Source organism: Nomascus leucogenys, chromosome 12, assembly GCF_006542625.1.
Source record: "Nomascus leucogenys isolate Asia chromosome 12, Asia_NLE_v1, whole genome shotgun sequence".
NCBI lineage: Eukaryota > Metazoa > Chordata > Mammalia > Primates > Hylobatidae > Nomascus > Nomascus leucogenys.
The window spans coordinates 47,440,003-47,467,978 of record NC_044392.1 but is presented as its reverse complement, the minus strand read 5'-3'; the positions used below and the strand labels follow the sequence as shown (position 1 = coordinate 47,467,978).

The following is a 27,976-nucleotide window of genomic DNA, read 5'->3' as shown; positions in this document are numbered from 1 at the left end:
TGATCGTGCGCATACCCCCTCCCCTCCTACACACACACACACACACACACACACACACACACACACACTCACTCTGAAGGCAGTTGTCCAGGACCTGGGAAGTCAGGAAAGAAGAAAGTGCTGGAAATTGTAGTACTTTTATATTGAACATCTATTTCATTGCTTTAAGTGCCTCCACTGTGTTAGACAAACATGTGTTACCTCATTTAATCTTCTGGACAGCCCTGTGAGTATTTTAGTTTCTACATTTATACATAAAGAAACTGAGGTTTGAGGCCGGGCACGGTGGCTCACACCTGTAATCCCAGCACTTTGGGAGGCCGAGGCGGCGGATCATGGGGTCAAGAGATCAAGACCATCCTGGGCAACATGGTGAAATCCTGTCTCTACTAAAAATACAAAAATTAGCTGGGCATGGTGGCACATGCCTGTATTCCCAGCTACTCGGGAGGCTGAGGCAAGAGAATCGCTTGAACCCAGGAGGTGGAGGTTGCAGTGAGCTGAGATCGCGCCACTGCACTCTAGCCTGGCGACAGAGTGAGACGACATCCCCCCCCAAAAAAAAGAAAAGAAAAGAAACTGAGGTGTAAGGAGATTAAGTAATTTGCCCAAGGCTGTACAGCTGGTAGGTTAGGTGACAGAGACAGGATTTTGATCCAGGTCTTTTTTTTTTTTTGAGATGGAGTCTTGCTCTGTCCCTCAGGCTGGAGTGCAATAGCGTGATCTCAGCTCACTGCAACCTCCGCCTCCTGGGTTCAAGTGATTCTCCCGCCTCAGCCTCCCAGGTAGCTGGGATTACAGGCACCCGCCATCATGCCCAGGTAAATGTTGTATTTTTGTAGAGATGGAGTTTCACCATGTTGGCCAGGCTGGTCTTGAACTCCTGACCTCAAGCAATCCACCCGCCTTGGCCTCCCAAAGTGCTAAGATTACAGGTGTGAGCCACCGCACCGGCCTCTTTTTTTTTTCTTTTTTTTTCTTTTTTTTAAGATGGGGTGTCACCGTGTTGCCAAGGCTGGTCTTGAACTCGTAGGCTCAAGGGATCCACCTGCCTCAGCCTCCCAAGGTGCTAAGATTACAGGTGTGAGCCACCATGCCTGGCCTTTTAAATTATTTTTGTTCTCTCATGTCAGGCAGGTAATGTGGGGACATGGTAACAAGGTTTGAGGGAGGCACATCTCACGCATGAGTGTGAAAAACCAGTAATCATGCTATGAGCTACAACAGGATCTGGATCCACATGTTTCTGACTCCAGGGCTTATGCTCATGCCACAAATAACATTGATTCCAGGACCCAAGGATGGGATCATCAGGAGCAGGGAGAGCAGCCGGGGTTTCCCATATTTTTCCCTTAACTTTCCCATCTGTTACCAGTGGGAATCATGTGGGTAGAAGGCTCTAGAAGACCAGCAGAAGACAGGAAGTAATATAGCTGGGTCCTGGGGATAGTGGTTGTTTGGAGCAGAACATGTAAGTGCTGGTTGGAATCCCCAACTGTGCTTGACCTCCCTTGGTCTTGTCTTGGAATTTCTCCGTGAGCAAGACTACTGGCCATCAGTACCTGGCCCAGGTTCCCAACGTGCGTTTCATTCTTTCTGGTCCTCAGGCTTCCTCTTTTCTCTTCCCTTCCACATTTGATTCAGGTATCCTACAGCTTCTTCAGTCAAGAACATCCCGAAAATTCCTAGCATGTCGTCTAACCCCAGACATGGAGACTAAACTCCTCTTCATGACATCCCGGGTAAGCTAAGGTGTTGCAGCAAGAGAAGAGGTCACACGCTGGCTGGGCTTCTTGCTTCGGTCTGTGGAGCTGTTACCATTGTTTACTAACCAGTAGAATGGTGGCTAAATGATCGTACCTGATCTACCTGGCTACTGGCTTCTTTGTCCTTTATTCATTCTATGCCTATACATTGAGCATGGTGCTAAGGATTGGGGGTACACTGTCGAATAAGAGAGATAGTTCCAGCTCTTGTGAAGCTTTTAGTTTATCTAAAGTAGTCACTAAACCAATAATTATATAGAAATACTAGTATCATTTACAAGTGTGAAATGTTCTATAAAGGGGAGAGTGAAAGTGTTCACGCTAAGAAACCCATGATTGCTCCAGGAGAACCATGAGGTCTCAGGAAGAAAGCTATGTATGTTTCCAGACTTGACTGAATAATGGCAGAATTACTTGAGCATGTTAAAGATGCAGCTTCCTGGATCCCACTCTCCCAGATAATTTGAAGGAATTTGTGGGGTTTTTTTGGGTTTTATTTGTTTGTATTTTGAGATGGAGTTTCGTTCTTGTTGCCCAGGCTAGAGTGCAGTGGCGCGATCTTGGCTCACCGCAGCCTCCGCCTCTTGGGTTCAAGCGATTCTCCTGCCTCAACCTCCCGAGTAGCTAGTATTACAGGCATGCACTACACCTGGCAAATTTTGTATTTTTATTTTTATTTTTATTTTTTATTATTTATTATTTTTTATTTATTTATTTGTTTTTTTAGACAGAGTCTCGCTCTGTCTCCCAGGCTGGAGTGCAGTGGCACGATCTTGGCTCATGGCAACCTCCGCCTCCCGGGTTCAAGCAATTCTCCTGCCTTAGCCTCCCAGGTAGCTGGGACTACAGGCACACGCCACCACGCCCAGCTAATTTTTGTATTTTTAGTAGAGACGGGGTTTCACCATGTTGGCCATGATGGTCTCGATCTCCTGACCTCGTGATCCACCCACCTTGGCCTCCCAAAGTGCTGGGATTATAGGCATGAGCCACAGCACCCGGCCAAAATTTTGTATTTTTAGTAGAGACGGGATTTTTCCATGTTGGTCAGGCTGGTCTCGAACTTCCGACCTCAGGTGATCCACCTGCCTCAGCCTCCCAAAGTGCTGGGATTACAGGTGTGAGCCACTGCACCCAGCTAGAATCTGTTTTTAGCAGACTTCCCTGGCCATTCCTCTGCGGCCAGTCTGGCTGTTGAGAACTACTTTCCTAATCAGCTTTCCCAAGTCACCCAGAATAATTGTCCAGGTCTGTGTTGTACTGTGTGGTAGCCACCAGCCATGTGTTGCCATTTAAATTAAGTTAGTCTACAGGACTAGGTATGATAAAAATTATTGGCTGGGCGCAGTGGCTTATGCCTGTAATCCCAGCACTTTGGGAGGCCAAGGTGGGCAGATCACTTGAGATCAGGAGTTTGGGACGAGCCTGTCCAATGTGGTGAAACCCCATGTCTACTAAAACTACAAACATTTCGCTGGGCGTGGTGGCACACTCCTGTAATCCCAGCTACTTGGGAGGCTGAGGCAGGAGAATCACTTGAACCCAGGAGGCAGAGGTTGCGGTAAGCCAAGATCACGCCACTGCACTCCAGCCTGGGCGACAGAGTGAAACGCTGTCTCAAAAAATATATATATATATTAAGTTAATTAAAATGAGTTAAAATTAAAAATTCACAGCTGGGCGCTGTGGCTCACATCTACAATCCCAGCACTTTGGGAGGCTGAGGCTGGTGGGAACACTTGAGGTCAGGAGTTCAAGACTAGCCAGGCAACATGATGAAACCGTGTCTCTACAAAAAATACAAAAATTAGTTGGGTGTGGTGGTAGCTACTCGGGAGGCTGAGGCAGGAGAATCACTTGAACCCAGACCCAGGAGGCAGAGGTTACAGTGAGCTGAGATCGTGCCACTGCACTCCAGCCTGGGCAACGGAACGAGATTCCATCTCAAACAACAAAAAAATTCAGAGCCTGGTGCAGTGGCATGTGCCTGTAATCCCAGCTTCTCAGGAGGCTGAGGTGGGAGGATTGCTTGAACCCAGGAGTTAGAGACCACCCTGGGCTCAAGCAATCCTCCCATCAATGAGACCCTGTCTCTTAAAAAATAATAATTGGGGCCAAGTGCGGTGGCTCACGCCTGTAATCTCAGTACTTTGGGAGGCCAAGGCGGGTGGATCACTTGAGATCAGGAGTTCAAGACCAGCCTGACCAACATGGTGAAACCCTGTCTCTACTAAAAATACAAAAATTAGCCAGGCATGGTGGCATGTGCCTGTAATCGCAACTACTTGGGAGGCTGAGGCAGGAGAATCGCTTGAACCTGGGAGGCAGAGGTCGTAGTGAACTGAGATCGCGCCATTGCACTCCAGCCTGGGCAACAAGAGTGAAACTCTGTCTCAAAAAAAAAATAATAATAATAATTCGATATCTCAGTTACAATAGCTGCATTTCACATGCACAATAGCAACCATCATTGCTGAAAATTCTGTTGGATGGTGTTGGTCTGGAAGTATCTTTTTGTTTGTTTTTTTACCTTTTTGCTCTATCTTGGTTGATTTCTTCTGACAGATGGGGGAGTATAAGAAGAGGGAAACCAGATCCTTTTCCTTATTTAGTTTTACTATTTGTGATCACTTAGGGTCTGTTTGAGGAAAAACTTTCCACAAGAAGGTTTGGAGAGTCTAGGCTTTGGATAATGGTCCTGTTAGGTCAGCACCAGGAAATTCTCAGTTGATGTTGAGTGGTGAACAGACCCAGCTCTTACTCTTGAAGAACATTTCTTGCTGTTCACCATTGGCTCAAGAAAATGAGAAAAGATTATACTTCTGACTGGAGAGTCAGTGACCAGTACAAGGAGTAAAGAGCCAAAAAATGGACCGAAGTTGCAGTTGTGGGTAAATGTAGCCTGAGGTCAGTGGCAAGAATGACTGTAACATTAGAATGCAGGGCAAGCTAGAAATTTTCAGCATTTTTTTTTTTTTAATCAAGACGTTCTCCTAAAGGAGGGGAGACTTACGAGACAGTATGAGCTAATGAATCAATTGTGGAGAAATGGAGGTCTAGGGCAAACCTAGAGTTAAGTGGTGCTCGTTTTTCCTCTGGCCAAGGACCCCACACTGTCTTCTAAGTTCTTTTTCTTGCTTCCCCTTTCCCCAGGTGCGATTTGGTCAACAAAAGCGATACCAAGATTGGTTCCAGCGCCAGTACCTGTCAACTCCAGATAGTCAGTCTCTGCGCTGTGACCTCATTCGCTACATCTGTGGAGTAGTCCACCCTTCTAATGAAGTACTGAGTTCAGATATCTTGCCCCGGTGGGCCATCATTGGTTGGCTCCTGACAACGTGCACGGTGAGGGCAAAAGATACTGGGTGGTGAAGGGTGCCTCTTCCATGGTGTTCTCATATTTCCATTCTTCTTCCTGACCAGGGCCACTTGACCCCTAAGGGCCCTTCTTTCACTCTGGTCTTCCAGAGTGTCTCCGCCTTCACTTCCCTTTGTGTCTCTTGAAATTTACTTACACTCATTATTTTCCATCTGGGTTTGAGATTGAACAGGTTAATCTCCCCTATTACTGCCAACCCCCAAAAGCCTGGGTTTCTGGAGCATCCCTGCCTTTTTCATTTTTGCTTCCAGAAACCATATACAGCTATTCCTCTTAACTGTTTCTTGCTCAGATTCAGAGCTTGCATTCTTTAGACCCTCACCACCATGCCTTTTTGGCATCAGCTTTGTCTACTTCCCTTCTGTAAATACAGCAAATCTGCAGTGGAGGCATTTCCTTTCAAGTGTTTTCCTCTCTGTGTCTAGGGTGGGAAACTATCCATTCTCTGGCATCTGGCTGCCCCCCTGACCTCTTCCAACAGGGTTCCTCCTCCCCCATTTGACTGGGTCCTTGGAATGTGCTGATTCAGATATGACAACAGGCTATTCCTGGAGGGGTGGGGGTCTCTTCTTCAGGAATGTGCCTGGAGAGCCCAGAAAGGGCAGCCACGGGGTACTAGTCTGACTGTTGCCTCAGCTCAGGGGTGATGAGTGGACTTCTGAGTCCAAGCATTGTCACTTATGGGAATCAGAGATATGAACTGCTGGATGTATCAAGAACCCAGGCCTGCCGAGCATGGTGGCTCACGCCTGTAATCCCAGCACTTTGGGAGGTTGAGGTTGCTTGAGCTCAGGAGTTTGAAACCAGCCTGGGCAACGTGGCAAGACCCCCATCTCTACAAAAAAATACAAAAATTAGCCAAGTGTATTGGTGTGCGGCTGTAGTCCCAGGCTGAGGTGAGAGGACCGCTTGAGCCTGGGAGGTAGAGGTTGCAGTGAGCTGAGATCTTGCCACTGCACTCCAGCCTGGGTGACAGAGTCAGACCCTGTCTCAACAACAAAAAGAAAAGAACCCAGGCCTGGCCAGGCATGGTGGCTCACGCCTATAATCCCAACACTTTGGGAGGCTGAGGTGGGAGGATAACTTGAGCCAAAGAGTTCGAGACCAGCCTGGGCAACATGGCAAAAACCCATTTCTACCAAAACAAAACAAAACATAAAGCCAGGCATGGTAGTGTGCTCCTGTAGTCCCAGCTACCCAGGAGGCTGAGGTTGGGAGGATCACCCGAGCCTAAGAGGTCAAGGTTGCAGTGAGCTGTGATCATGCCACTGCGCTCCAGCCTGGGTGACATGGCAAGACCCTCATCTCTACAAAAAAATAGAAAAATGAGCCAGGTGAGGTGGTGCATGCCTGTAGTCCCAGGCTGAGGTGAGAGGATCTCTTGAGCCTGGGCGGTGGAGGTTGCAGTGAGCTGAGATCATGCCACTGCACTACAGCCTGGGCAACAGAGCAAGACCCTGTCTGGAAAAAAAAAAAAAAGGTTGGGGGGATAGCTGGCCCAATCCCTGTCCTCTGTCCTCTTGGTTAAGACCACAGAGTATTCACTCATACACAACACAAGGGGGGTGAGCATTTCACCCTGTTTCACTAGGAACTGAATTTCATAGATAAAAAAGCCAAGTGGGCCCTGGAATCTGTCTTGGGACTCTGAAATGGAGGGAGGTGATTAATGAAACTAGCCCTCTGTTTCTCTCCTCTCTTTTCCAGTCAAATGTCGCTGCCTCCAATGCTAAGCTGGCTTTGTTTTACGACTGGCTGTTCTTTAGTCCAGACAAGGATAGCATTATGAACATAGGTATGTGACCAAGACCAGGCATCTCCACTTCCCCACCCCCCTAAGCCCCCACTGCCTTCCTTAGTGATAGCAGTCATAAATCTCAGGGCACCGTGGAGTGGAGGCAGTTTATCTGGGAGCAGCTGTGTTGTTCCTCATTAGTTTTCCCTTGACCTAAAAAGAGAATTGCTTTGATAAGGCTAAGCCATCACTGTACCTCCTCCCCACAGTCTGATGCATGGTCTTCAGGAGGGGAGGGCATGGGCAAAGGAAAAGGCTGTACCATGTCCTGCTTCTCCTCACCTATTACTTCCCTTCTCCAAGCTGAATGCTGGGAACAAGAAGGGAAATCAGGGCTACAAGCTGTTTCGGGGCCTGTCTGCTCTTGGGTCTGTTCAGTGGAAATGGGGGGAGTAGACATAGCACTTCCCAGAGCCATTCATGTATACTGACATCCCATTTTATGGAGATAGAAACAGACTGACTTTAGCCTGGCGTGGTGGCGTGCACCTGTAATTCCAGCTGCTGGGGAGGTTGAGGCATGAGATTCGCTTGAACCTGGGAGGCGGAGGCTTCAGTGAGCTGAGATTGTACCACTTGCACTCCAGCCTGGGTGACAAAGCAAGACTCTGTCTCAAAAAAAAAAAAAAAAAAGGAAAAACAGAGACTGACTGATGTGAGGGGCTCTTTAATTTCACATCCTCCAGAACCAGCCATCCTGGTCATGCACCACTCCATGAAGCCCCACCCAGCCATCACTGCCACACTCCTGGACTTCATGTGCCGCGTAAGTGTTAGAGCTCTCTTTTCTCCCCATGCCTGGATAAGCAGAATTAAGTGTATCTCCCCTAATCTCCCAGTGAATGGGTCTTCTCGGTATGCCTTAACTGAGAGCAGAAATGGTCATAGGTCCTATCCCCCAAGTTAATAAATGCTTCCCTTCCATATTCCACTGTCTGCAGTTGGATCTTCCCATTTTCTGTGGGGTTTCTCAATCACAGGGATGGTGACTCAAGGTAGAATCTGGTTTCCTTGGGGAGCAGCCAGGTCCAGTAAGAATATCTCATTTGAGTGGCCTGGAATGGTCAGGAAGTCCAGTTCTCTCTGCAGCCATACTCCCCAGTGTCCCCCGATCAAAACCAAAGCAGCTTTTCAGATCTAATTCAGCAGAAGCCTCTGGATGGAGTCCTGTACTCATTTTTCCCCTCCTTCTTCCCTTCCAGATCATTCCCAACTTCTATCCACCATTGGAGGGCCACGTGCGGCAGGGTGTCTTTTCCTCCCTCAACCACATTGTGGAGAAACGGGTCTTGGCGTAAGGAATTTAGTAGGGGAAGGAGATTGTTTTCCCATTTTTCATTAGGTCCAGGTATATCCAAATGTTGCCATAGCACTGCTGGCCCTTTTCTCTGACAGGTGTAAAAAGTATTGGCTCTACCTCAGACTTCTGGGCATATGTCTTCTTGGCTCTTAGAGGAATTTCTCTCCTGCCATCGTATTACAAAGGTCTTCAAATGCCTTCATGTTCCCTGTTGACCCCCTTCAGGGATCTGAGTATGGTCCAGTTATACTGATTGGGCTTAGACCTATCTCAACTCCATGTTGAGTTAGAAATGAGAAGCTCTGGCCACAGTGGCTCATGCCTGTAATCCCAGCACTTTGGGAGGCCAAGGCGGGCAGATCACCTGAGGTTAGGAATTTGAGACCTGCCTGGCCAACATGGCGAAACCCCATGTCTACTAAAAATACAAAAATTAGCCAGGTGTGATGGTGCACATCTGTAATCCCAGCTACTTGAGAGGCCGAGGCACAAGAATCGCTTGAATCCGGGAGGTGGAGGTTGCAGTGAGCCAAGATTGTGCCACTGCACTCCAGCCTAGGTGATGAGAGTGACACTCTGTCTCAAAAAAAATAAAAATAAAAATAAGAGAAGCTCTGATATTGACCTTCATCATTTTCCCCATTTAGACACCTGGCTCCCCTGTTTGACAACCCTAAGTTGGATAAGGAGCTGCGGGCAATGCTGAGGGAGAAATTTCCTGAGTTCTGCAGCTCACCCTCCCCACCTGTGGAAGGTATGAGGCCCTCCCATTCCATCACCTGTGTCAAAAGAGGGGCAAGACAACCAGGCCTTCAGGCCAGAACCCCTTTCAGGATGTCCCACACAGTTCTCTACTTCTGTGACACTGTCCATCACAGTTTTTCCTTCCTCAGTTTATCTTTTTTATTCATTTTTGTGTTGTCTGTCTTGATTCTCTTGCTTCATCTAATCTTATTTGACTTGCTCATCTTTCTTGTTCTCTTAACTCTTAGTAACTCCTGCTCGGTAGTTGGAAGGCTTTCATGTAATATTCACAATATTTATCTCACTTTAACTTGCCCATCTCTTCTCTCTTCCCAGCTCTAGGCCCTGGCCTCTGATGACAGTTTGTCATGTTGGGCCTCAAACCTTGCTCCCAATTCAACTGCCATCTCCTTACCACACATACACACTTTGTTTTGGGATAAGGGTCTAAGTCCAGTAGTATTTTCCAACTTGGTTTTAAATTAAAGGGCACTTGGAGGCTGGGCATGGTGGCTCATGCCTGTAATCCCAGTACTTTGGGAGGCTGAGGCAGGCAGATCACTTGAGGTCAGGAGTTCAAGACCAGCCTGGCCAACATCATGAAACTCCGTCTCTACTAAAATACAAAAAAATTTGTATTTGGCGGGCACCTGTAGTCCCAGCTACTCAAAGGCTGAGACATGAGAATTGTGTGAACCTGGGAGGCGGAGGTTGCAGTGAGCCGAGATGGCGCCACTGCACTCCAGCCCAGGCGACAAGAGTGAGACTAGCACTTGGGACTGTCCCTGATCTTACTCTAATTACGAACCCTAATGAGCTGAGCATAGAGGAGTCATGTCCTGTGTTGCTCTTATTCCTGGCAACATCCCTCTGCAGGTCATGGAGGGTTGTGAGGACAAGAGGTTTGTCAAGAGGTTTGTCCTTCCAGGGCCAGTATTCCATTTAGATGATAAACTCCTTATTCTCTCACTTGCCCTCCATTCTCCCTTCCTAGAAGCATGGAGCATGTTAGAGGACCCAGGAGGCCATTTAATGCCTTATCTTTTTTTACTCCCAAGTCAAAATTGAGGAGCCAGTTTCCATGGAGATGGACAACCATATGTCGGATAAGGATGAGAGTTGCTATGACAATGCAGAGGCAGCCTTCAGTGACGATGAAGAGGATCTCAACAGCAAAGGTGAGGCCATCCGCAAGGGCTAGTTGAGGGTTGTGTCAGCCCTGAGAGGACCAGTTCCCAGAAGCAGCCTCTCTGCACTCTTCCTGTCACCCTTATTCCTGTGAGTTAAAGTTTTGTTCACAGGGTGTCTGGATGAGACTCCAGAATGCAGAGCCCTGCACTTAACACTCAAGGCAGGAAGGAAAAAAGAAGTGGTTCCTGCCCTTGTTTGCTTGTAAGAGCTAGTACATGTGCACATTCAGGGAGATGCTTCAGGCACTCACACAGCATTGAGGAAACAGGTGCACACTTAGGGCATGTGAGGAAGGGGATAAGTGGTTGAGGGGACCGTCTCTGTTGCTGGCATTTGGGCAAACTGACTTCTTTCCCAAATCACTCCCTTTAGGAAAGAAGAGGGAGTTTCGCTTCCACCCTATCAAGGAGACAGTTGTGGAGGAGCCAGTTGATATCACCCCTTACCTTGACCAGTTGGATGAGTCCCTGAGGGACAAAGTACTCCAGCTACAGAAGGGGAGGTGGGTACAGACCCTGTTCTCAACTTCAGGAGGTTCAGCCCCAGGCTGTCTACCTGGTGCTTAATGGGTATAGCAGGAGATGGGGGTTGGAGGCAAACATGATAGGAGTGTGTGGAGAGGTAGCTGAAGCTTCATGAGGTAGTTATTCTGCAGTTTACATTAGGGAGTATGAGCTGGGAGTGGGGCAGCCTCATTCTGTAACACCTTGAGTTCCCACTCTGCAGATTCTTGGGAGAAGAACCTCTGAGAACCAAAGCAGGATTGGTGGGGATTTTCCTTTTCTTTGGGTCTCTGCCCAGAGAGCAGCCAATTCTGCCCTAAAGATTCCCCATCCAAGCTGGGATTTTACACAGAGCTCCTTTGTTTTGTCTCTGTGCATGTGAGTGTGCTTGTGCACTGTTCTGGGTGTGTGTCCTGCCCTCTGCTATCATTTATGTCCCTGGGATTTCCTCTCATTTCTGTCCTGCAGTGATACGGAGGCCCAGTGTGAGGTCATGCAGGAAATTGTGGACCAGGTCCTGGAGGTGAGGAGGAACCCAACCCCTTAGGGAGGAAGCAGCCTAGCCTGCTTAGCTTACACGTCTCCCAGGGAAGCCAACTCACTTTTTCCCTCCCCTAGATGAGTCCCTCTTATAGTGGGGAGGGGAGCTTGCTGATCCTGGAGGTGGAAGCAGATGAGTTCCAAGACTGGGATCGTGGGGGCAGGAGGGCTTGGGTGTAGGTAGTGATTCTCCCTCCCTTGTCTCATCACCCAGGAAGACTTTGACTCGGAGCAGCTGTCTGTCCTTGCTTCCTGCCTACAGGAGCTCTTCAAGGCCCACTTTCGAGGGGAGGTCCTGCCCGAGGAGATTACTGAGGAGTAAGGCTCATTTTCCCTCACTCCAGAGCCTCAGGAGCCAGAGGGTGCTGTTACAGCCTGAGTCCAAGAGACCCCTTACTGTAGACTTGAGAAAAATCTGTTCACTTGGTGTTTTTATTCTCACATGTACCAACTCATTTAAACAAGAGCTTATTTTTACCTGCTGAACACCGTGCGTACTGGGGAGGTGGACTAACATCCCCTCCTCATGCTTCCAGCCCTTGCTGCTGGGCCCAGTAACTCTAATCTGCTGAATTAGGTGTGATCGGACCCTGGCCTGGAGCCTGTCTCCAAAGGGCAAGAGTGTAGTCCCATGTTAGGAACCTGTTTTCTCTGTTACCAAGCCTGCAGAGCAGCAGGAAGTTTGCCCTTTGGGTAGGGAAGGAGCAGGCTGGCATCTAGCCTCCAGCTGGTCCTCCATATGTGCCAGCAGCCCCCCTCACATGGATTCTCAAATATAACCCTCTTCTTGTAGGTCCCTGGAGGAGTCTGTAGGAAAGCCTCTGTACCTAATATTTAGGTAAGCACGCAGCTATAGGAGATACTGTTCTGCCCTCCATCCTCCCTGACAGCACACACATGTGCTCCTGTCCTGGGGTAATGGGACTCCCTTTCCAGGGAGGAGGACATATGCTGTGGGCACAGACAGCCCATGCCACCCGAGAAACTCCATGGGAGAGTTTGCCCTGGGTAAAGCTCTGTTCCTGTCCTCCCATGCCCCACCTCCAGGAACCTATGTCAGATGCAGGAAGACAACAGCAGCTTCTCTCTGCTTCTAGACCTTCTCTCCGAGCTATATCAGAAGCAGCCCAAGATTGGCTACCACCTGCTCTACTACCTGAGGGCCAGGTGGGTATGGTCCCCATGTTTCAAATGGTGTCAGGACACATCCTAGAGAGCCTCTCTTCCACACACTGACTCCTCCACCCTGGACTGTCATCACCAGGGCCTTCTTTGTGGGTTTGTTTGGTTGAGTTGGTTTGTTTTTAAGAGACAGCATCTCACTCTGTCACGTGATGACACTGCAGCTCAATGCATGTCACTCACTGCAGCTTCAAACTCCTGGGCTCAAGCCATCCTCCCACCTCAGCATCCTGAGTAGCTGGGACTACACAGGCATGCACTGCCATGCCCAGCTAATTTTTAAAAATTTTTTTGTAGAGACAGGGTCTTACTTTGTTGCCCAGAATGGTGTCAAACTCCTGGGCTCAAGTGATGGTCCTGCTTCAGCCTCTTGAGTAGCTAGCATTACATACAGGCATGCGCCACCACGCCTGTTATTGGTTTTGGGTTTTTTCCCCCACTCTCAATAAGCCTTGTGTACTCCTAAGGCTTTTTTTTAATTTAAATTTTTATTTATTTATTTTTTGAGACAGGGTCTCACTCAGTCACCCAGGCTGGAGTGCAGTGGTACAATCTCAGCTCACTGCAACTTCCACCTCCCGGGTTCAAGCAATTGTCCCACCTCAGCCTCCCAAGTAGCTAGGACTACAGGCGTCCACCACCACACCCAGCTAAGTTTTGTATTTTTAGTAGAGACAGGGTTTCTATATGTTGGTCAGGCTGGTCTCAAACTCCCGACCTCAGGTGATCCACTTGCCTTGGCCTCCCAAAGTGCTGGGATTACAAGTGTGAGCCACTGTGCCCGGCCTCAATAATTTTTTAGTATATTCACAAAGTTATACAACTATCACTACTATCTGATTTAGAAAGAACATTTTTATCACCCCAAAAAGAAATCTCATACCCATTAGCAATCACTTTGCCATTTTCTCCCCTTCACCCAGCTCCTGGAAACCACTGATCTGCTTTCTGCCTCTATAGATTATTTTGGGCATTTTCAGATAAATGGAATCAAACCGTATGTGATCTTTTGTGACTGGCTTTTTTTTTTTTTTTTTTTTTTGAGACAGAGTCTCGCTGTGTCACCCAGGCTGGAGTGCAGTGGTGCGATCTTGGCTCACTGCAACCTCCACTTCCCAGGTTCAAGCGATTCTCCTGCCTCAGCCTCCTGAGTAGCTGGGATTACAAGCACAGATCTTCACACCCAGCTAATTTTTGTTTTGTTTATTTGTTTGTTTTGAGATGGATTCTTGCTCTGTCACCCAGGCTGGAGTACAGTGGTACAATCTCAGCTCACTGCAACTTCCACCTCCTGGGTTCAAGCGATTGTCCCACCTCAGCCTCCCAAGTAGCTAGGACTACAGGTGCACACCACCATATCCAGTTAATTTTTCTATTTTTTGTAGAGACGGGGTTTCACTGTGTTGGCCAGGCTGGTCTCGAACTCCTGACCTCAGGTGATCTGCCCACCTCGGCCTCTCAAAGTGCTGGGATTATAGACATGAGCCACCTTGGCCCAGCCATTTGTATATTTTCTTTGGAGAAATATTTATTCAAAAATTTTCCTATTTTTAATTGAGTTATTTGTCTTTTTATTATTGACTTTTAAGATTTTTTTTTTTTTGAGGCAGAGTCTTGCTCTGCTGCCCAGACTGGAGTGCAGTGGCGCGAGCTCCACTCACTGCAACCTCTGCATACTAGGTTCCAGCGATTCTCCTGCCTCAGCCTGCTGAGTGGCTGAGATTACAGGCTCACACCACCACGCCTGGCTAATTTTTTTTTTTTTTTTGTATTTTTAGTAGAGACGGTTTCACCATGTTGGCCAGGCTGGTTGGCCAGGCTGGTTGGCCAGGCTAGTCTTGAACATCTGACCTCAGGTGATCTGCCCTTCTCTGCCCCCCAAAGTGCTGGGATTACAGGCATGAGCCACCATACCTGGCCAACTTTTAAGAATCTTTTTAAGATTTTGTTGCATACCAAAAGAGTTCTTTATATATTCTGGATACAAGTCTCAGACATAATGATTTGCAAATATTTTTTCTTCCATTCTGCGAGTTTTAACTTTTTTGATAGCATCTTTTGAACAAAAAGTGCTAACTTTTTATGAAGCTAAATTTGTCTATTTTTTCTTTTACCACTTGTGTTTTTGTTGTCATGAAGATTTACTCCTGTTTTCTCTTCTACAAGTTGTGTGGCTTTAATTCTTACATTTAGGCCTACAAGCCATTTTGAGCTAAGTTTGTATATGCTGTGAGGTGTCATTGCCCTCATGGTTAGAGCCCAGAAAGCAAGAGAGAAAGCCTTCTCTGAGCCCTCCCTCTTCTGTTCCTGACTCTCATCCATCAGTAGCTTCACTCACTGATCGTGGTTGGAGCCCTTCTGAGCTCTGGGGAAGGATGGACAGAAAGAAGAGTATCCCCTGGTTCCCCTGAGTTATCAAGCCCCTGCAGGAGGCAGTTGGGAGGGACATGAGGCAGATCAGTACAGGGCATCTGGAGCTAGCAAAGCAGTTTTAGCGCAGGAGCCTGCTTCAGGGATGCTTGAAGGTGGGCACTGGGGTCAGGCTGCTGGCTCAGGCCCAGCTGGTCTTGCAGCAAAGCCGCCGCAGGGAAGATGAACCTGTACGAGTCATTTGCCCAGGCTACCCAGCTGGGCGATCTGCACACCTGCCTGATGATGGACATGAAGGCCTGCCAAGAGGACGATGTGCGGCTCCTGTGCCACCTCACACCCTCCATCTACACAGAGGTCAGTGCCTGCATCCGTATCTGTGCTGGGGGGCTCACAGGAACACACCTCAGTGAACACTCTGAGCACACACAACCCTGAACCCTCTTTTGTTCATCCCCACTAACCTAGGTGGGCCATTGCTTCCCATACCCACAGCTATCCCCTCCTTCCACTTCTCTTTATTATTGGTTGAAACATTTCTAAAACTCCCTGAATTCCTATACTTTGGTGTAACTGATGTGTGTTGGGGTCTGAGCCTATATACTTGGCTTCTCAGATTGGGCCCCATCATCTGGACCCAGGACAGATCCCACAAACCAGATCCATGTTCATATGTCCCAGGCCCTCTTGTCCTCTGATGGCTCACCCTTGCGTGGATTATCACTGATAGTTCCTGATGACCAGGGCTTCTGTAGTGGAGACTCACTTTCATTTCCCCTGGTTCACTCACACTCTAGGAACTGGGACATAACAGGTATCGGCCCTTTCTTCTCTTGGTAGAAGTTCCCAGGAAGAGGGAAATGAGGACCCAGGGCATGACAGGAGGAACTGTGATCTCAGCCGAGTACTGGAGGGAGGAGGGGTGCAGATGCTGGACACAGGGTACTTCCCTCCCCCTGCTCCCCCTTCTCTAGATGAGGCCCTGCCTACCCCACACACCTCCAGACAAACTCTCTACACCACCTCTTTGGCCAAAGGTCAGCACAGGTTGGACTTCTTTGCTGCCAGGGATGCAAATATTTATTCTACCACTGCTCCCACACACAATCAGCCACCATGGCCAGTCCTCTCAGTTGTGGCTTTATCTCTAGTAGTTTCCCATTCCTTTCTGTACACACACGCTTTGGGAACTATCAGAGAAAACCCACACCCCTGATGGTGTGCACACATAAATAACAAAACTTGGGGTCTTCAAGTTCTTGAAGTCTTCCAGCATCATAGCTGTTGGATCTCTGTTTAGGGGTTTATTTTAGGGCCTGTGTCTGGCTGACCCAGTCAAACCTTGAGATGTAATAAGGAAGGAGAGTGGGCTATGGGATGAAAGCTGAGGAGCCCACCCAGGACTCTTCCCTTCTCTTTTTCCATTTAGTTTCCAGATGAAACCTTGAGGAGCGGAGAGCTGCTGAACATGATCGTGGCTGTTATTGACTCTGCACAGGTGAACATTGAGCCCCGACCTCCCCAGAAAGATCTTGGAGGCAGCATTAGGGAAATAAGGCCTCTGCTGTCCCTCCAGGCCTGCAGACAGGGAGCCCATGCCTCCCAGGCACCCTCCCTCCTGGCTACAGTGGTGTGCACTTTCAGCCATGGGGCCTGGGAAGGAAAAGTGGAGCCCACGCAAGGCAGGCTGAGGTTAGGCCAATCCTACCTGGAGTTCCCCTTATTCTCCATATTCTTTGGGCACTCCTGTTCCACAGCAAAAGCTGAGGGGGTTGTGATTTTAGCTCTCAACTGGCCTTTCCTTTGGCTCGGAATGAAAATGGTCAGACCATTTCTACTTGACCTTTTTACCATGCGTAGGTCCCCAAGAGGCTGTAGCTTTGCTCGGGTCCTTCGGAGGCCTGCACTGGGATCCTATTTCTCCTCCTCTCCACTTAGTTCCCATTCATAAAAGAGGAAGCTTAGCACCCAAGAATCCTCCTCCTTTTGTCTTTACCCTGCCCAACCTACATCCAGAGCCCAGCCTCTCAGGGTCCTTTCCTCCTCAGGCTTAGACCAAGGCTGTAACTATTTTTGCCCAAAATAGTCCTAAGGTTCCCACTCAGGCCTGTGGCTACTTTATCAGCCCCTTCATCCTTCAGAGATGGCAGCATTCATTGTGTGCCATCTCCTTCCCATTCCTTTAAACTGGGCCTTCACTTCCTCTAATTTTTTTTTCCCTTATGAGCCCTCCTGCGTCCCCCTCCATACTAGCTTCCTGGCCCCTTTCAGAGCTGATGGGTTCTGCCTCATTCCTCCACCTCCTTAGCTCCAGGAGCTGGTCTGCCACGTGATGATGGGTAACCTGGTTATGTTTCGAAAAGATTCAGTTCTCAACATACTCAGTAAGTGATCAAATCTTTAGGTGTCTGGGAGAGGAGAGGAGGGCAGGGTGTCAGTCCTGTGTATTTTACACTATCAGGAAAGCTGGTTCTGGGGCTGCGAAGTTAAGGGGACAGAACTGTACTCCACCGTGGTGCGGTCTGGGGCAGTGTCTTTCTGGACCTGTCCTACCTCTGTAACATCCCTGCTTGGGGTGCTGGTAGTCAGTGGATTAGGGATGTATGTGTGTGTGTGTTCTTGAGAGAGATGTTTCTTTTGTCTCTTCCAGTTCAGAGCCTAGACTGGGAGACCTTTGAGCAGTATTGTGCCTGGCAGCTCTTTCTGGCCCACAATATTCCCCTGGAGACCATAATCCCCATCCTGCAGCACCTCAAATACAAGGGTGAGTAGGCTTTTGGGTAGGGAGCACATCAGATATGACACTTCCTATACAGTTAGGGCAAGGCTGAGGCCTCTGGGCTTCTAGGATGAGCCCAGATCCATTGTCCTCCTTCCCACCAAAGCGCAGATGGGCAGGCTCTCTGTCAGCCACTTGTGTTCTTTAGGTGAGTCCTGTGGGCCTACCATGAGCCAGGCTCTGGGCTGGGGCTCAGGTGGCTCAGGGACTGATAGGAGTGGGGTAGGGGATTCTTCCTGGCTCCTCATCAAGGACTGTCCTTATTCCCTCCAGTGGCTTTTGGGGGATGAGAGAGGTCCCCAGATTCCATCCTGGAATCATACCTTCCCCCTGAACAGCCTCTGCCCTTCCCTCACAGAGCACCCAGAGGCCCTGTCCTGCCTACTGCTTCAACTCCGAAGAGAAAAGTGAGTTCCACCTCTGGGGCTCTTTAGCCCTCAGTTTTAACATCCCAAGAGCTGCTGTGGTCTAAAGGGCTTCTGTCCTGCTCCTTATTGCCATATTTTTTCCTGTCGTTAACATCTGCTTATTCTGCCCTTCCCCCAACGTGACTTACAAATGAGCAGCTCCCCTGGGATCTGGGCTTCCTCTCGACTTTACCCCCCTGCCCACCAGGAGCTGCCCTTGGAGGTGGGGAGGTGGGGACCGGACATCCCTGTTTCCTGCTGCCACAGCAGTTCTAATCCCTGGTGGCTCCTGCTCCCTGCCCCCACCACCCCATGCTCCTGCTGGCCACCACACAGCTAATCCAAGAGGAGGGAGGGTCAGGGTAGAAGGGTCACGCACCATCCTCTCCCTCACCCTGTGCAGAGCAGAGCCAGCTGGACCTACTGTGCCTTGACAGGGTGGGGCAGAGAGGGAGAGGGTGGCAGCCCCCTCTTCCCGCAAAGCCCTTTAGCAACATCCCCCGATAAACGGGGCAGCAGCTGTGTATCTTGTCCTTCCTACCTTTCTGCCTTCCTTCCACCCTTTCTGCTCTCTTGCCTGAGAGACTAGAAATGGTACAGAGTGTCCTAGAGGAAGTGGGAAGCTTGGAGGCTGTGTGGGGCTGTCACTTCACAACCCTCTCTTGCCCCCTTCCTCCAGCTGGAAGCCAGGTTGGCCCACAGCTTTAGCAGGGTAGGGGTAGGGGAGCATCTGCATTTTGTGCTTCTGCCTCCCAGGCCCACTCCCTGACTGTTCTAGGGGAGGAGGAGGAGAACTGAGGGTCCTCCTTCCCAACACACACACGCACACGCCTTCTCCTACCACAGCAAGTGAAGAATCTCACTTCTCTCCTGGCTTCCACAGAGGATGAAACCAGGCATTCCTTGGCCTAAGGAGAAGAGGGAGAGGGATGTGAGAGTAGTGGGTGGGTGGGGAGGCCGGGGCTTGGGAAATAAGTGGGAGAGACCCAGCATGCCCTGTGGCCACTGTGCAAGGAGCACCCAGTGCCCCCTTCCTCCCCCAGGCCCAGCGAGGAGATGGTGAAGATGGTGCTGAGCCGGCCCTGCCATCCTGACGACCAGTTCACCACCAGCATCCTGCGGCACTGGTGCATGAAACATGATGAGCTGCTGGCCGAGCACATCAAGTCCCTGCTCATCAAGAACAACAGCCTGCCTCGCAAGAGACAGAGGTGGGACACAGTCCCTGTCTACCCTCCAGGCCATGGCCGTCTGCAGTGATTGCTGTCCGGTGGTGGTGCTGGTGGTGGTGGGGGCCAGTGCTGTCCCAGCCTGGTTTGTGGGCGACATCTAGTGGTCCAAAGCCACATGGCATGTGAGACCACTGTGGCCCTTTCTCCCCATCTTCCAGTGCCCCTGTGGCCAGGATCCCCTGTTCTAGGCACACCTTTCTCACCCAACCCCAGCCCTCCCAGGCTGCCTATCCTGTTCCCCATGTAGGCTGCCTCTGTCTTAAGGGGGCCTTGGCGGGTGGAGGGTGTCTCGCACTCTGGAACCCTCCCACACTCAGACTCTGGCTCTGGTGATTCCTGCACAGCCTGAGGAGCTCTAGCAGCAAGCTGGCCCAGCTGACTCTGGAGCAAATCCTGGAGCACTTGGACAACCTGCGGCTCAACCTGACCAACACCAAGCAGAACTGTATGCCTTCCACCCTCGGTGTCCAGTGTAGACAGTGCTGCCCTGGCCCAGACTACGCCTGGAGCCAGGCTGGGGGCAGGGGCAGGACACCGGGGGCCACAACCCACACTCGGGATAAAACAACCTGTGGGTGCTGTTTAATAAGCTCCCAGACATCTGATTGTTTTTCCTTCCCTGCTCTCCCTTTTCTTCTTCTAGTTTTTAGCCAGACCCCAATTCTCCAGGCGCTGCAGCATGTCCAGGCGAGCTGTGACGAAGCCCACAAGATGAAGTGAGGCTCCTGCCACTTTGGGCCTTGGAAAGTAGTAGGGGAAAAGCCTAAGGGAGAGGAAGCCTGCTAGGGACATAAACGTAATGGCCAGCAAGACCTTAGGGTCCAGAGTTGAAGAAAAAGAAGCCTAGGCCTGGGGGCAGAGAAGAGGATGGGAGGTGCCGTAGGAGCCTCCCACTCAGAGCTGCCGCTCCTTTTCTTTAGGTTCAGTGATCTCTTCTCCCTGGCGGAGGAATATGAGGACTCTTCCACCAAGCCACCCAAGAGCCGGCGAAAAGCAGCTCTGTCCAGCCCTCGAAGTCGAAAGAATGCCACACAGCCCCCCAATGCCGAAGAAGAGTCGGGCTCCAGCAGTGCTTCAGTGAGAGCCCAGCCAGTGCACAGGGGGAAAAGGAGCACTGGGTGCAGGTGGAGTGGCGCCAGCAGCTGCCCAGGCTGGTAACTTCCCATTTCCCCTCCCATCTCTTCCAGGAGGAGGAAGACACGAAACCGAAGCCTACCAAGCGGAAACGAAAAGGGTCCTCTGCAGTGGGCTCTGACAGTGACTGAGGCCCTGCATTCCCCATCCTACCCCCAGCTGGACTGCCCTCTCCTTCTTGGTGATTCAAAGGTTAATAGAGGCTGAGGAGATTGCAGGGGAAACACCCTTGCTGCATCCCCAAGCTCCCCTGGTGGAAGGAGGAGCTTTCTCCTCTGGCTGAGTTTGAGAAGCTGCCATGCAGCCCCTAGCCCTTTCCCTCCTCCTGGGGCCTCCAGCCCCTCACACTGCTGTTCCCAGTGATATTTGGGATCTGACAGAAGCCAGAGGCTCTGTAAAATCAGACCATAGTGGAAGTCCTTAGCCCCCTGGCCCCTTCCTCAATCTCCCCCAGTCTCCCAAAGAGCCATTTCAACAGAGAAGGGAAATGACAAAGGGGCAGCTGGCCAGAGAAGCTAGGATGAGAGCAGAGACTCAGTGTGTGGGTGTCCCTTCCCGCTTCCCCTTCGGGTCTTGGTTTGTTCTGAAGGGGCATTTTATAGTCAGTATCCACATGCCAGTGGGAAATGGGCATCTATGACGTGGTCAGCGTGTCCATTCCTAATCATGGGGCAGATGCCACAAGCATTCAGAAAGGAGTCTGAAAGGGTGGCCACAGCCCCATGTGGTGTGCCCTGGAGGCTTAGGTTGGCCTGAGGTTGGCACCTCAATCTACACCAGAGCCCAGGGAGTCCCAGAGGCAAGTTTCACAGAATTGTCAAATGATCCCATTTCCTTGAGTCTGGTTTTTTTTCTTTTTTTGGCAGAGATAATCGTGTCTTAAAAGTTGTTTTTAAATGACAATAAAACAAGCCAGAATGTCTTTTGTGCTGGAGTGTCTGCTGGCATTTGCCCTGTGCATGTATAGCTTGGTCTTGATTTGATTGGCACCCCTACTTGTAACCGCAGAACATCCCCCTTTCCCTTCCTGTTCTGCCCCCACTTTTGTCTAGAGCAGAAGGGACTTGGCTTTGGCCCCTATCCATCCTTCCTGCTGCCACTGGAGGTGGGAGCCAGGCACTGACCTATCTATGCAGAACCATCCCCTGTAGGATGAGGCCTGTCCTTACTCGTTTCTCAAGAAACAAGAGGTTTTCAAAAGGTCTGTCATCCTCTAGTTGAAGTTTGTGTGCCTACAAAGAACGGCCGGAGGACTCGCTGCTTGACAGGGGATGGATGTTCCAGCTTGGTCTCCAGGGACAACTGTACCTGGAGATAAAGTTTGGATACCAGGGAGGGACAGAGATGCTCTTCCTTCCACAGTGTGGCCACTTGCTGGGCCATGTGAACCAGCAGAGAGTTCCTTGGCTATGCTGTTGTTCCCCTGCTGTCCAGGGAGAATGGAGGTGGACTGAGGAGTGAAGTTTGGGCGAACTGCACAGAGCTGCTCCTCTTCACCCTGAAAATTTGTCTTTTTACAGAATCCAGGTTCTCCCCTCCCTCATCACTGCTGTTGCTTCCTTTGAAAGTCTAAACCACTGGAGGCCTCTTTTTCCTTCCTCTCTCCTTCCCCAGTTTCCTCTGTCCCAATTAAAACCAGGATGGAGAGCATTTGCTGGCTGGCCCCAATTATTGTACCCTTGCCCAAAGGGAGGGGCCTCTGTCGTGACCCCTCAGAAATCTGGCAGTCTGGGTTTCCACCTTTCCCCTATTTAACTCTCAGCCGCCACCCATCCCCTGGGGTTGCGGCTGGCAGAAGGGGATGGGTCTGCCCATCGTGCCGGGACTTGCAGAACCAAATGGGCCAGGGGCCAAGTTGATTCTTTTGGGAGAGAGCAATGGTACCTTCCCTTCACGGGAAAATGAGAAATATTGAGGGGAAGATGGACTGCGATCCAAACGCCCTGGCTCTCAGGCCTGGACTCTAGGGCTTAGCCAGATGCCTAAACCGCCCAAGCCGAGAAAGAACTTAGAAGACAGACATAACCCTGGGACTGAGGGAAGGCGCGAGCACCGCCCTGGACCTGGTAGGGTGCGAGCCGCGAACAGTCCGGGAGGGAGCGCGCCTAGGGCGGAGCGTAGGCTGTGGGGGGAGGGCTGGGTGTCCGGGGCCGCCCCACGCCCGCACTCCTCCCGGGTTTCTGCTCTCCGCCCGTGGGGAGTGGTGGGGGCCTGGGTGGGAAGGGGCGTGTGCCAGCGCACGCGCGCTCCCGGGAAGGAGAGGTCTCAGCTAGAACGAGTGGCCCTAGGTTTTCGGGAGGGAGGATCAGGGATGTTCGCGAGCGGCTGGAACCAGACGGTGCCGACGGAGGAAGCGGGCTCCATGGCTGCCCTCCTGCTGCTGCCCCTGCTGCTGTTGGTACCGCTGCTGCTGCTGAAGCTACACCTCTGGCCGCAGTTGCGCTGGCTCCCGGCGGACTTGGCCTTTGCGGTGCGAGCCCTGTGCTGCAAAAGGGCTCTTCGAGCTCGCGCCCTGGCCGCGGCTGCCGCCGACCCGGAAAGTCCCGAGGGGGGCTGCAGCCTGGCCTGGCGCCTCGCGGAACTGGCCCAGCAGCGCCCCGCGCACACCTTTCTCATTCACGGCTCGCGGCGCTTTAGCTACTCGGAGGCGGAGCGCGAGAGTAACAGGGCTGCACGCGCCTTCCTACGTGCGCTAGGCTGGGACGGGGGACCCGACGGCGGCGACAGCGGCGAGGGGAGCGCTGGAGAAGGCGAGCGGGCAGCGCCAGGCGCCGGAGATGCAGCGGCCGGAAGCGGCGTGGAGCTTGCAGGAGGGGACGGTGCGGCCAGAGGTGGAGGAGCCACCGCCCCTCTGGCACCTGGAGCAACTGTGGCGCTGCTCCTCCCCGCTGGCCCAGAGTTTCTGTGGCTCTGGTTCGGGCTGGCCAAGGCCGGCCTGCGCACGGCCTTTGTGCCCACCGCCCTGCGCCGGGGCCCCCTGCTGCACTGCCTCCGCAGCTGCGGCGCGCGCGCGCTGGTGCTGGCGCCAGGTAAGGCTGGAGCTCCGAACTGACTAAGGCGGGGCCAGCCACAGAAGGGGGCGTGTCGGGGGCCGCAGAAAGGCTTGGTCTCATCCCTGGGCCTGGGAAGAAGACGACTATCCCTTGGGGTTCGAAAGTGAGTGGAGGTAGGAGTCTCCGGGTTTGAGAAGGGATGAGGCTGAATCTTTGGTGCCCCAAGGATCCCCAAGGATCCAGGCCTCAGACCCAAGATGGAATGTCCATACCCTTCACCCTTACTCAAGAGCAGTGTGGGCTGGGATGGGGAGGGGACATGGGTCATAGGCTCTTCTAGGTAAAGCCAGGGCCCCGGCGTTGTGCTTTCCCACCCTTCTAGAGTTTCTGGAGTCCCTGGAGCCGGACCTGCCCGCCCTGAGAGCCATGGGGCTCCACCTGTGGGCTGCGGGCCCAGGAACCCACCCTGCTGGAATTAGCGATTTGGTGGCTGAAGTGTCCGCTGAAGTGGATGGGCCAGTGCCAGGATACCTCTCTTCCCCCCAGAGCATAACAGACACGTGCCTGTACATCTTCACCTCTGGCACCACGGGTGAGGGCCGGGCACCATACTTAGCTCCCCGAAACTAAGGCAGAGGAAGGCAGGGGTCTGGGAACAGAAACTGGGACCTCCTCAGCTCCCAGACCACTCCTTCAAAGCCTCCAGAGAGGATGTTGATTTCATTGGCACTTCCTTTTTCTCCCCATCATTTCACTCCCCAGTCTTCTCACCTCCTACTCATTTCTCCACCTCCCCCAGACCACCCATATTTCCAGGACAGCCTGGTCTCCGTCCTCAGCTTCTGTCCTGCCTCCGCCTCTTTCTGTGGGAAACCCAGCCGGGGTGCAAACAGATAGGTAGATCTTGGAGTCTGCCCTTCCCCTGATCGCCCCATAACTGCCACCCCGCAGGCCTCCCCAAGGCTGCTCGCATCAGTCATCTGAAGATCCTGCAATGCCAGGGCTTCTACCAGCTGTGTGGTGTCCACCAGGAAGATGTGATCTACCTCGCCCTCCCACTCTACCACATGTCCGGCTCCCTGCTGGGCGTTGTGGGCTGCATGGGCATTGGTCAGTCTCCCCAACCCCACCTTCATTAATTCATCCAGCAGACATTGATTAAGCACGGACTATGGTGTGAGTCCTCCAGGGTAGATAATCTAGAGGACAGATGGGGCAGAGCCCTACTCACCAGGAGCTCTGTACAATGGGGCAATGTCACCTGCCTAGACCCACAGACTGAGGAACGGTGGGGGGCCATACAGCCACATAACTCCAGGCTGCAGGGTCAAAGGCAGGGAAGGACTATGTCAGTCCAGGAACAGGCAAATAGAGAAGAGGGAGAGAGACAAGGAGGTGAGAGTGTGGAGGATGGGATCTTTGGGGCTGGGAAGTAGGGAAAGGGCATTCACCTCTTCCAAGGCTGGGGACAGGGGCCGGGGGAGGGGAAAGAGGGCCAGCACAGCTTCCTGACGGTGTGACTCCCACAGTGGGCCCTTCCCAGGGAAAGACTACGGTGATGGCTGGGGTCTGGAAACAGGGGCTTGGGCTCCCCACTCTGCTCCTAATCTTACCTCCTTCCTTCTTCCCCCCTGCCCACTTCTGGCAGGGGCCACAGTGGTGCTGAAGTCCAAGTTCTCGGCTGGTCAGTTCTGGGAAGATTGCCAGCAGCACAGGGTGACGGTGTTCCAGTACATTGGGGAGTTGTGCCGATACCTTGTCAACCAGCCCCCGGTGCGTGGGCACAGATCCTGGGCAGAGCTGCTGACACAGGGCTAGCTCACAGGGAGCAGGACAGTTGACAGGAGACAGGGAGTTGGAGGGAGAAGGAGCAAGAAGAAAATGGCAGTGTAAGATAAGGAGCCAGAGATGGCCTAGGCCATCTGATGCTTACAGCCTCTGAAGGAGGTCACAGTAGGAGGGGGTTCTGGGGAATGGGGAACAGGAATTCACTTCAGGGAGCAGGCATCTTGGTGCTGAAGCTCCGGTCCCTCTCCCACTCATCTCAGAGCAAGGCAGAACGTGGCCATAAGGTCCGGCTGGCAGTGGGCAGCGGGCTGCGCCCAGATACCTGGGAGCGTTTTGTGCGGCGCTTCGGGCCCCTGCAGGTGCTGGAGACATATGGACTGACAGAGGGCAACGTGGCCACCATCAACTACACAGGACAGCGAGGCGCTGTAGGGCGTGCTTCCTGGCTTTACAAGGTGAGGGGCAGAGAGGAAACTGAAAACCCGTGGAACAGCAGAGGGCTGGCAGGAGAGGGGGCTCATGTGACTGCAATGATCCAGTACCCAGGTCTCCCTTTCCCCAGCATATCTTCCCCTTCTCCTTGATTCGCTATGATGTCACCACAGGAGAGCCAATTCGGGACCCCCGGGGGCACTGTATGGCCACATCTCCAGGTTGGTGGTGTTCTGGTGGGGTGGGCGGGGTGCTGAAGCTGGCACAGGAGGACTGGAATTGGAGACTGGGGTGGATGGGGGCAGGAGGCTCTGGGAAAGGTGATAGCACTCCTGACCCTTGTGACTCTACCAGGTGAGCCAGGGCTGCTGGTGGCCCCGGTAAGCCAGCAGTCTCCATTCCTGGGCTATGCTGGCGGGCCAGAGCTGGCCCAGGGGAAGTTGCTAAAGGATGTCTTCCGGCCTGGGGATGTTTTCTTCAACACTGGGGACCTGCTGGTCTGCGATGACCAAGGTTTTCTCCGCTTCCATGATCGTACTGGAGACACCTTCAGGTATCTGTCCATAACTGGTTCTTCGTCCTGGACATCTGATCTCTGTGATCCAAAGCTTCTGAACCTCAACTCTCTAATCTGCCACCTCAACCTGGGTCCTCAGCTAATCTCTCATTCTCAGATCTCACCATTTCATCCCTGTGACACTGACCTCTGACCTCATCTCCCCACCAAGCCCATAAGGCCCCGACCCCTGACTCCCAGTTTCAGATCTCTGCTCTCTGACAGGTGGAAGGGGGAGAATGTGGCCACAACCGAGGTGGCAGAGGTCTTCGAGGCCCTGGATTTTCTTCAGGAGGTGAACGTCTATGGAGTCACAGTGCCAGGTGCCTAGGCATGGAAGGTGGGGGAGGCACCCAGCCACCACCCCGAATTGGTAATACTTGGGCACAGGGAGCACAAGGCCTTCGTGGTGGTCAGCCATGGAGGGGCTTACTCTGTCTCCCACACCCACCAGGGCATGAAGGCAGGGCTGGAATGGCAGCCCTAGTTCTGCGTCCCCCCCACTCTTTGGACCTTATGCAGCTCTACACCCATGTGTCTGAGAACTTGCCACCTTATGCCCGGCCCCGATTCCTCAGGCTCCAGGTAACCAGCCACTTCCCCCGCCGGCCCCTCACCCCATATATCCTCACCCCACATATCCACCCCATGTATCAACTTGGGAGTTTGATGGCTCCCAAACTCCACAAAGGGACCCCCAACGTAATACACTCCATGAAGAGAAAAAACAGAGACACGCGCTCTTCACCCCACTTCTTTCCTTATCCCTGCCTTCTTCTGGCCTGGCTCTTTCTCCTCCCTGTCACCTCCTCCCCTAAACCTTGACCTCACACTCCCTTTCCCAAGACTTGCTCTTTAACAAAATTCAGGCAACTCCCCTGAACCACCTGGGCAGAGTCCCCTTCCCTCCAAATCCCTCTGACCCTTCCTCCTGTCCCCAGGAGTCTTTGGCCACCACAGAGACCTTCAAACAGCAGAAAGTTCGGATGGCAAATGAGGGCTTCGACCCCAGCACCCTGTCTGACCCACTGTACGTTCTGGACCAGGCTGTAGGTGCCTACCTGCCCCTCACACCTGCCCGGTACAGCGCCCTCCTGGCAGGGAACCTTCGAATCTGAGACCTTCCACACCTGAGGCACTTGAGGGAGGGACTCTGTGGGGTGGGGGCTGTTGCAGGTGTACTGGGCTGTCAGGGATCTTTTCTATACCAGAACTGCGGTCACTATTTTGTAATAAATGTGGCTGGAGCTGATCCAGCTGTCTTTCTGACCTACAGTATCTGTCATTATCTCTCTGTGGAACTGCTTTTTCCTTGAGAGTTTTCTCCTGGCATGGAGCCACAGGCCCCACATTCCTGCCCTGACTGGCTGTGGGCCAGAGCCCCGTATCTGGACCTTGGTGTTTTCCTCTCAGGAGACCCTGTGTGACCTTTGTCCTTGGAGAACCTCTGGTGACTGATGTTTGTCTGTGCTCCTGTGTAGCTCGCCCCCGTTTTACTCTCTGAATGCCAGGCTCCCACTGCTCTGTCTTGGGAACTGGAGGACCCGAGGGGTCGGCTCAAAGGGCAGAGGTGGACAGAAGCACACAGAAATGCTGCCCCCTGCAGCCAGCCCAAACTGCTCCCCCAGAATCAGGTGTGGCCGGGCCTGGGGAAGAGTCTTAACCAGCCCAAACAAGTATTTGACTGTGGGGTAATGGATGCTCAAGATACCCCTCTGCCTCGCAGCTGTCTCTGAGAAGCCAATCTTTGAGGGGGAAGAGTGGGGTGTCCCTGCCTCCAGATGTTCCTACTCCTACCTGGTGACTGTCAGACATTCCCAGAAGGAGCAGTGCCCAGGGGGGACCCTCCGGTACTGCAGGAGAGTTTGACGGAAGCCCCTCCATG

General features: G+C 52.1%; 2 protein-coding genes and 1 non-coding gene across 5 annotated transcripts in view; 2 read left to right on the top strand and 1 right to left on the bottom strand.

The window, feature by feature from the left end:
* Positions 1–21,244, top strand: part of INTS3 (integrator complex subunit 3) — a 48,083-nt gene extending 26,839 nt beyond the window's left edge. The window contains exons 9-30 of one of the 2 annotated variants that reach the window (XM_030824474.1): positions 1,645–1,742; positions 4,920–5,111; positions 6,853–6,940; positions 7,627–7,706; positions 8,143–8,234; positions 8,888–8,994; positions 10,043–10,162; positions 10,548–10,677; positions 11,147–11,201; positions 11,433–11,536; positions 12,012–12,056; positions 12,266–12,385; positions 14,974–15,127; positions 16,200–16,268; positions 17,079–17,154; positions 17,421–17,534; positions 17,908–17,956; positions 19,000–19,167; positions 19,533–19,633; positions 19,832–19,904; positions 20,109–20,265; positions 20,376–21,244. In XM_030824474.1, the coding sequence (XP_030680334.1) occupies positions 1,645–1,742; positions 4,920–5,111; positions 6,853–6,940; positions 7,627–7,706; positions 8,143–8,234; positions 8,888–8,994; positions 10,043–10,162; positions 10,548–10,677; positions 11,147–11,201; positions 11,433–11,536; positions 12,012–12,056; positions 12,266–12,385; positions 14,974–15,127; positions 16,200–16,268; positions 17,079–17,154; positions 17,421–17,534; positions 17,908–17,956; positions 19,000–19,167; positions 19,533–19,633; positions 19,832–19,904; positions 20,109–20,265; positions 20,376–20,453 (2,270 nt within the window). In that variant the 3' untranslated portion in view covers positions 20,454–21,244. Of the gene's footprint in view, positions 1–1,644; positions 1,743–4,919; positions 5,112–6,852; positions 6,941–7,626; positions 7,707–8,142; positions 8,235–8,887; positions 8,995–10,042; positions 10,163–10,547; positions 10,678–11,146; positions 11,202–11,432; positions 11,537–12,011; positions 12,057–12,265; positions 12,386–14,973; positions 15,128–16,199; positions 16,269–17,078; positions 17,155–17,420; positions 17,535–17,907; positions 17,957–18,999; positions 19,168–19,532; positions 19,905–20,108; positions 20,266–20,375 lie in introns of both variants that reach the window. The other variant, XM_030824472.1, reaches the window with a different exon arrangement.
* Positions 1,128–1,230, bottom strand: LOC115837815. Its single transcript, XR_004032865.1, has one exon. It is a non-coding gene; the product is annotated as a small nucleolar RNA U13 (small nucleolar RNA).
* A 1,215-nt stretch (positions 21,245–22,459) lies between the features above and the next one.
* SLC27A3 (solute carrier family 27 member 3) lies at positions 22,460–27,366 on the top strand. 2 transcript variants are annotated; one of them, XM_030824475.1, is made up of 10 exons: positions 22,460–23,351; positions 23,698–23,907; positions 24,267–24,425; positions 24,964–25,088; positions 25,364–25,558; positions 25,666–25,756; positions 25,890–26,088; positions 26,317–26,414; positions 26,546–26,676; positions 27,033–27,366. In XM_030824475.1, exons 1-10 carry the CDS (start codon positions 22,634–22,636, stop codon positions 27,207–27,209), a joined length of 2,103 nt encoding a protein of 700 aa, XP_030680335.1. In that variant the 5' UTR covers positions 22,460–22,633; the 3' UTR covers positions 27,210–27,366. The 2 variants fall into 2 exon arrangements, with proteins under 2 accessions (XP_030680335.1, XP_030680336.1); XM_030824476.1 differs by lacking the exon at positions 27,033–27,366 and having other exon boundaries at positions 22,461–23,351; positions 26,317–26,464; positions 26,546–26,637.
* Positions 27,367–27,976: the final 610 nt, after the last annotated feature.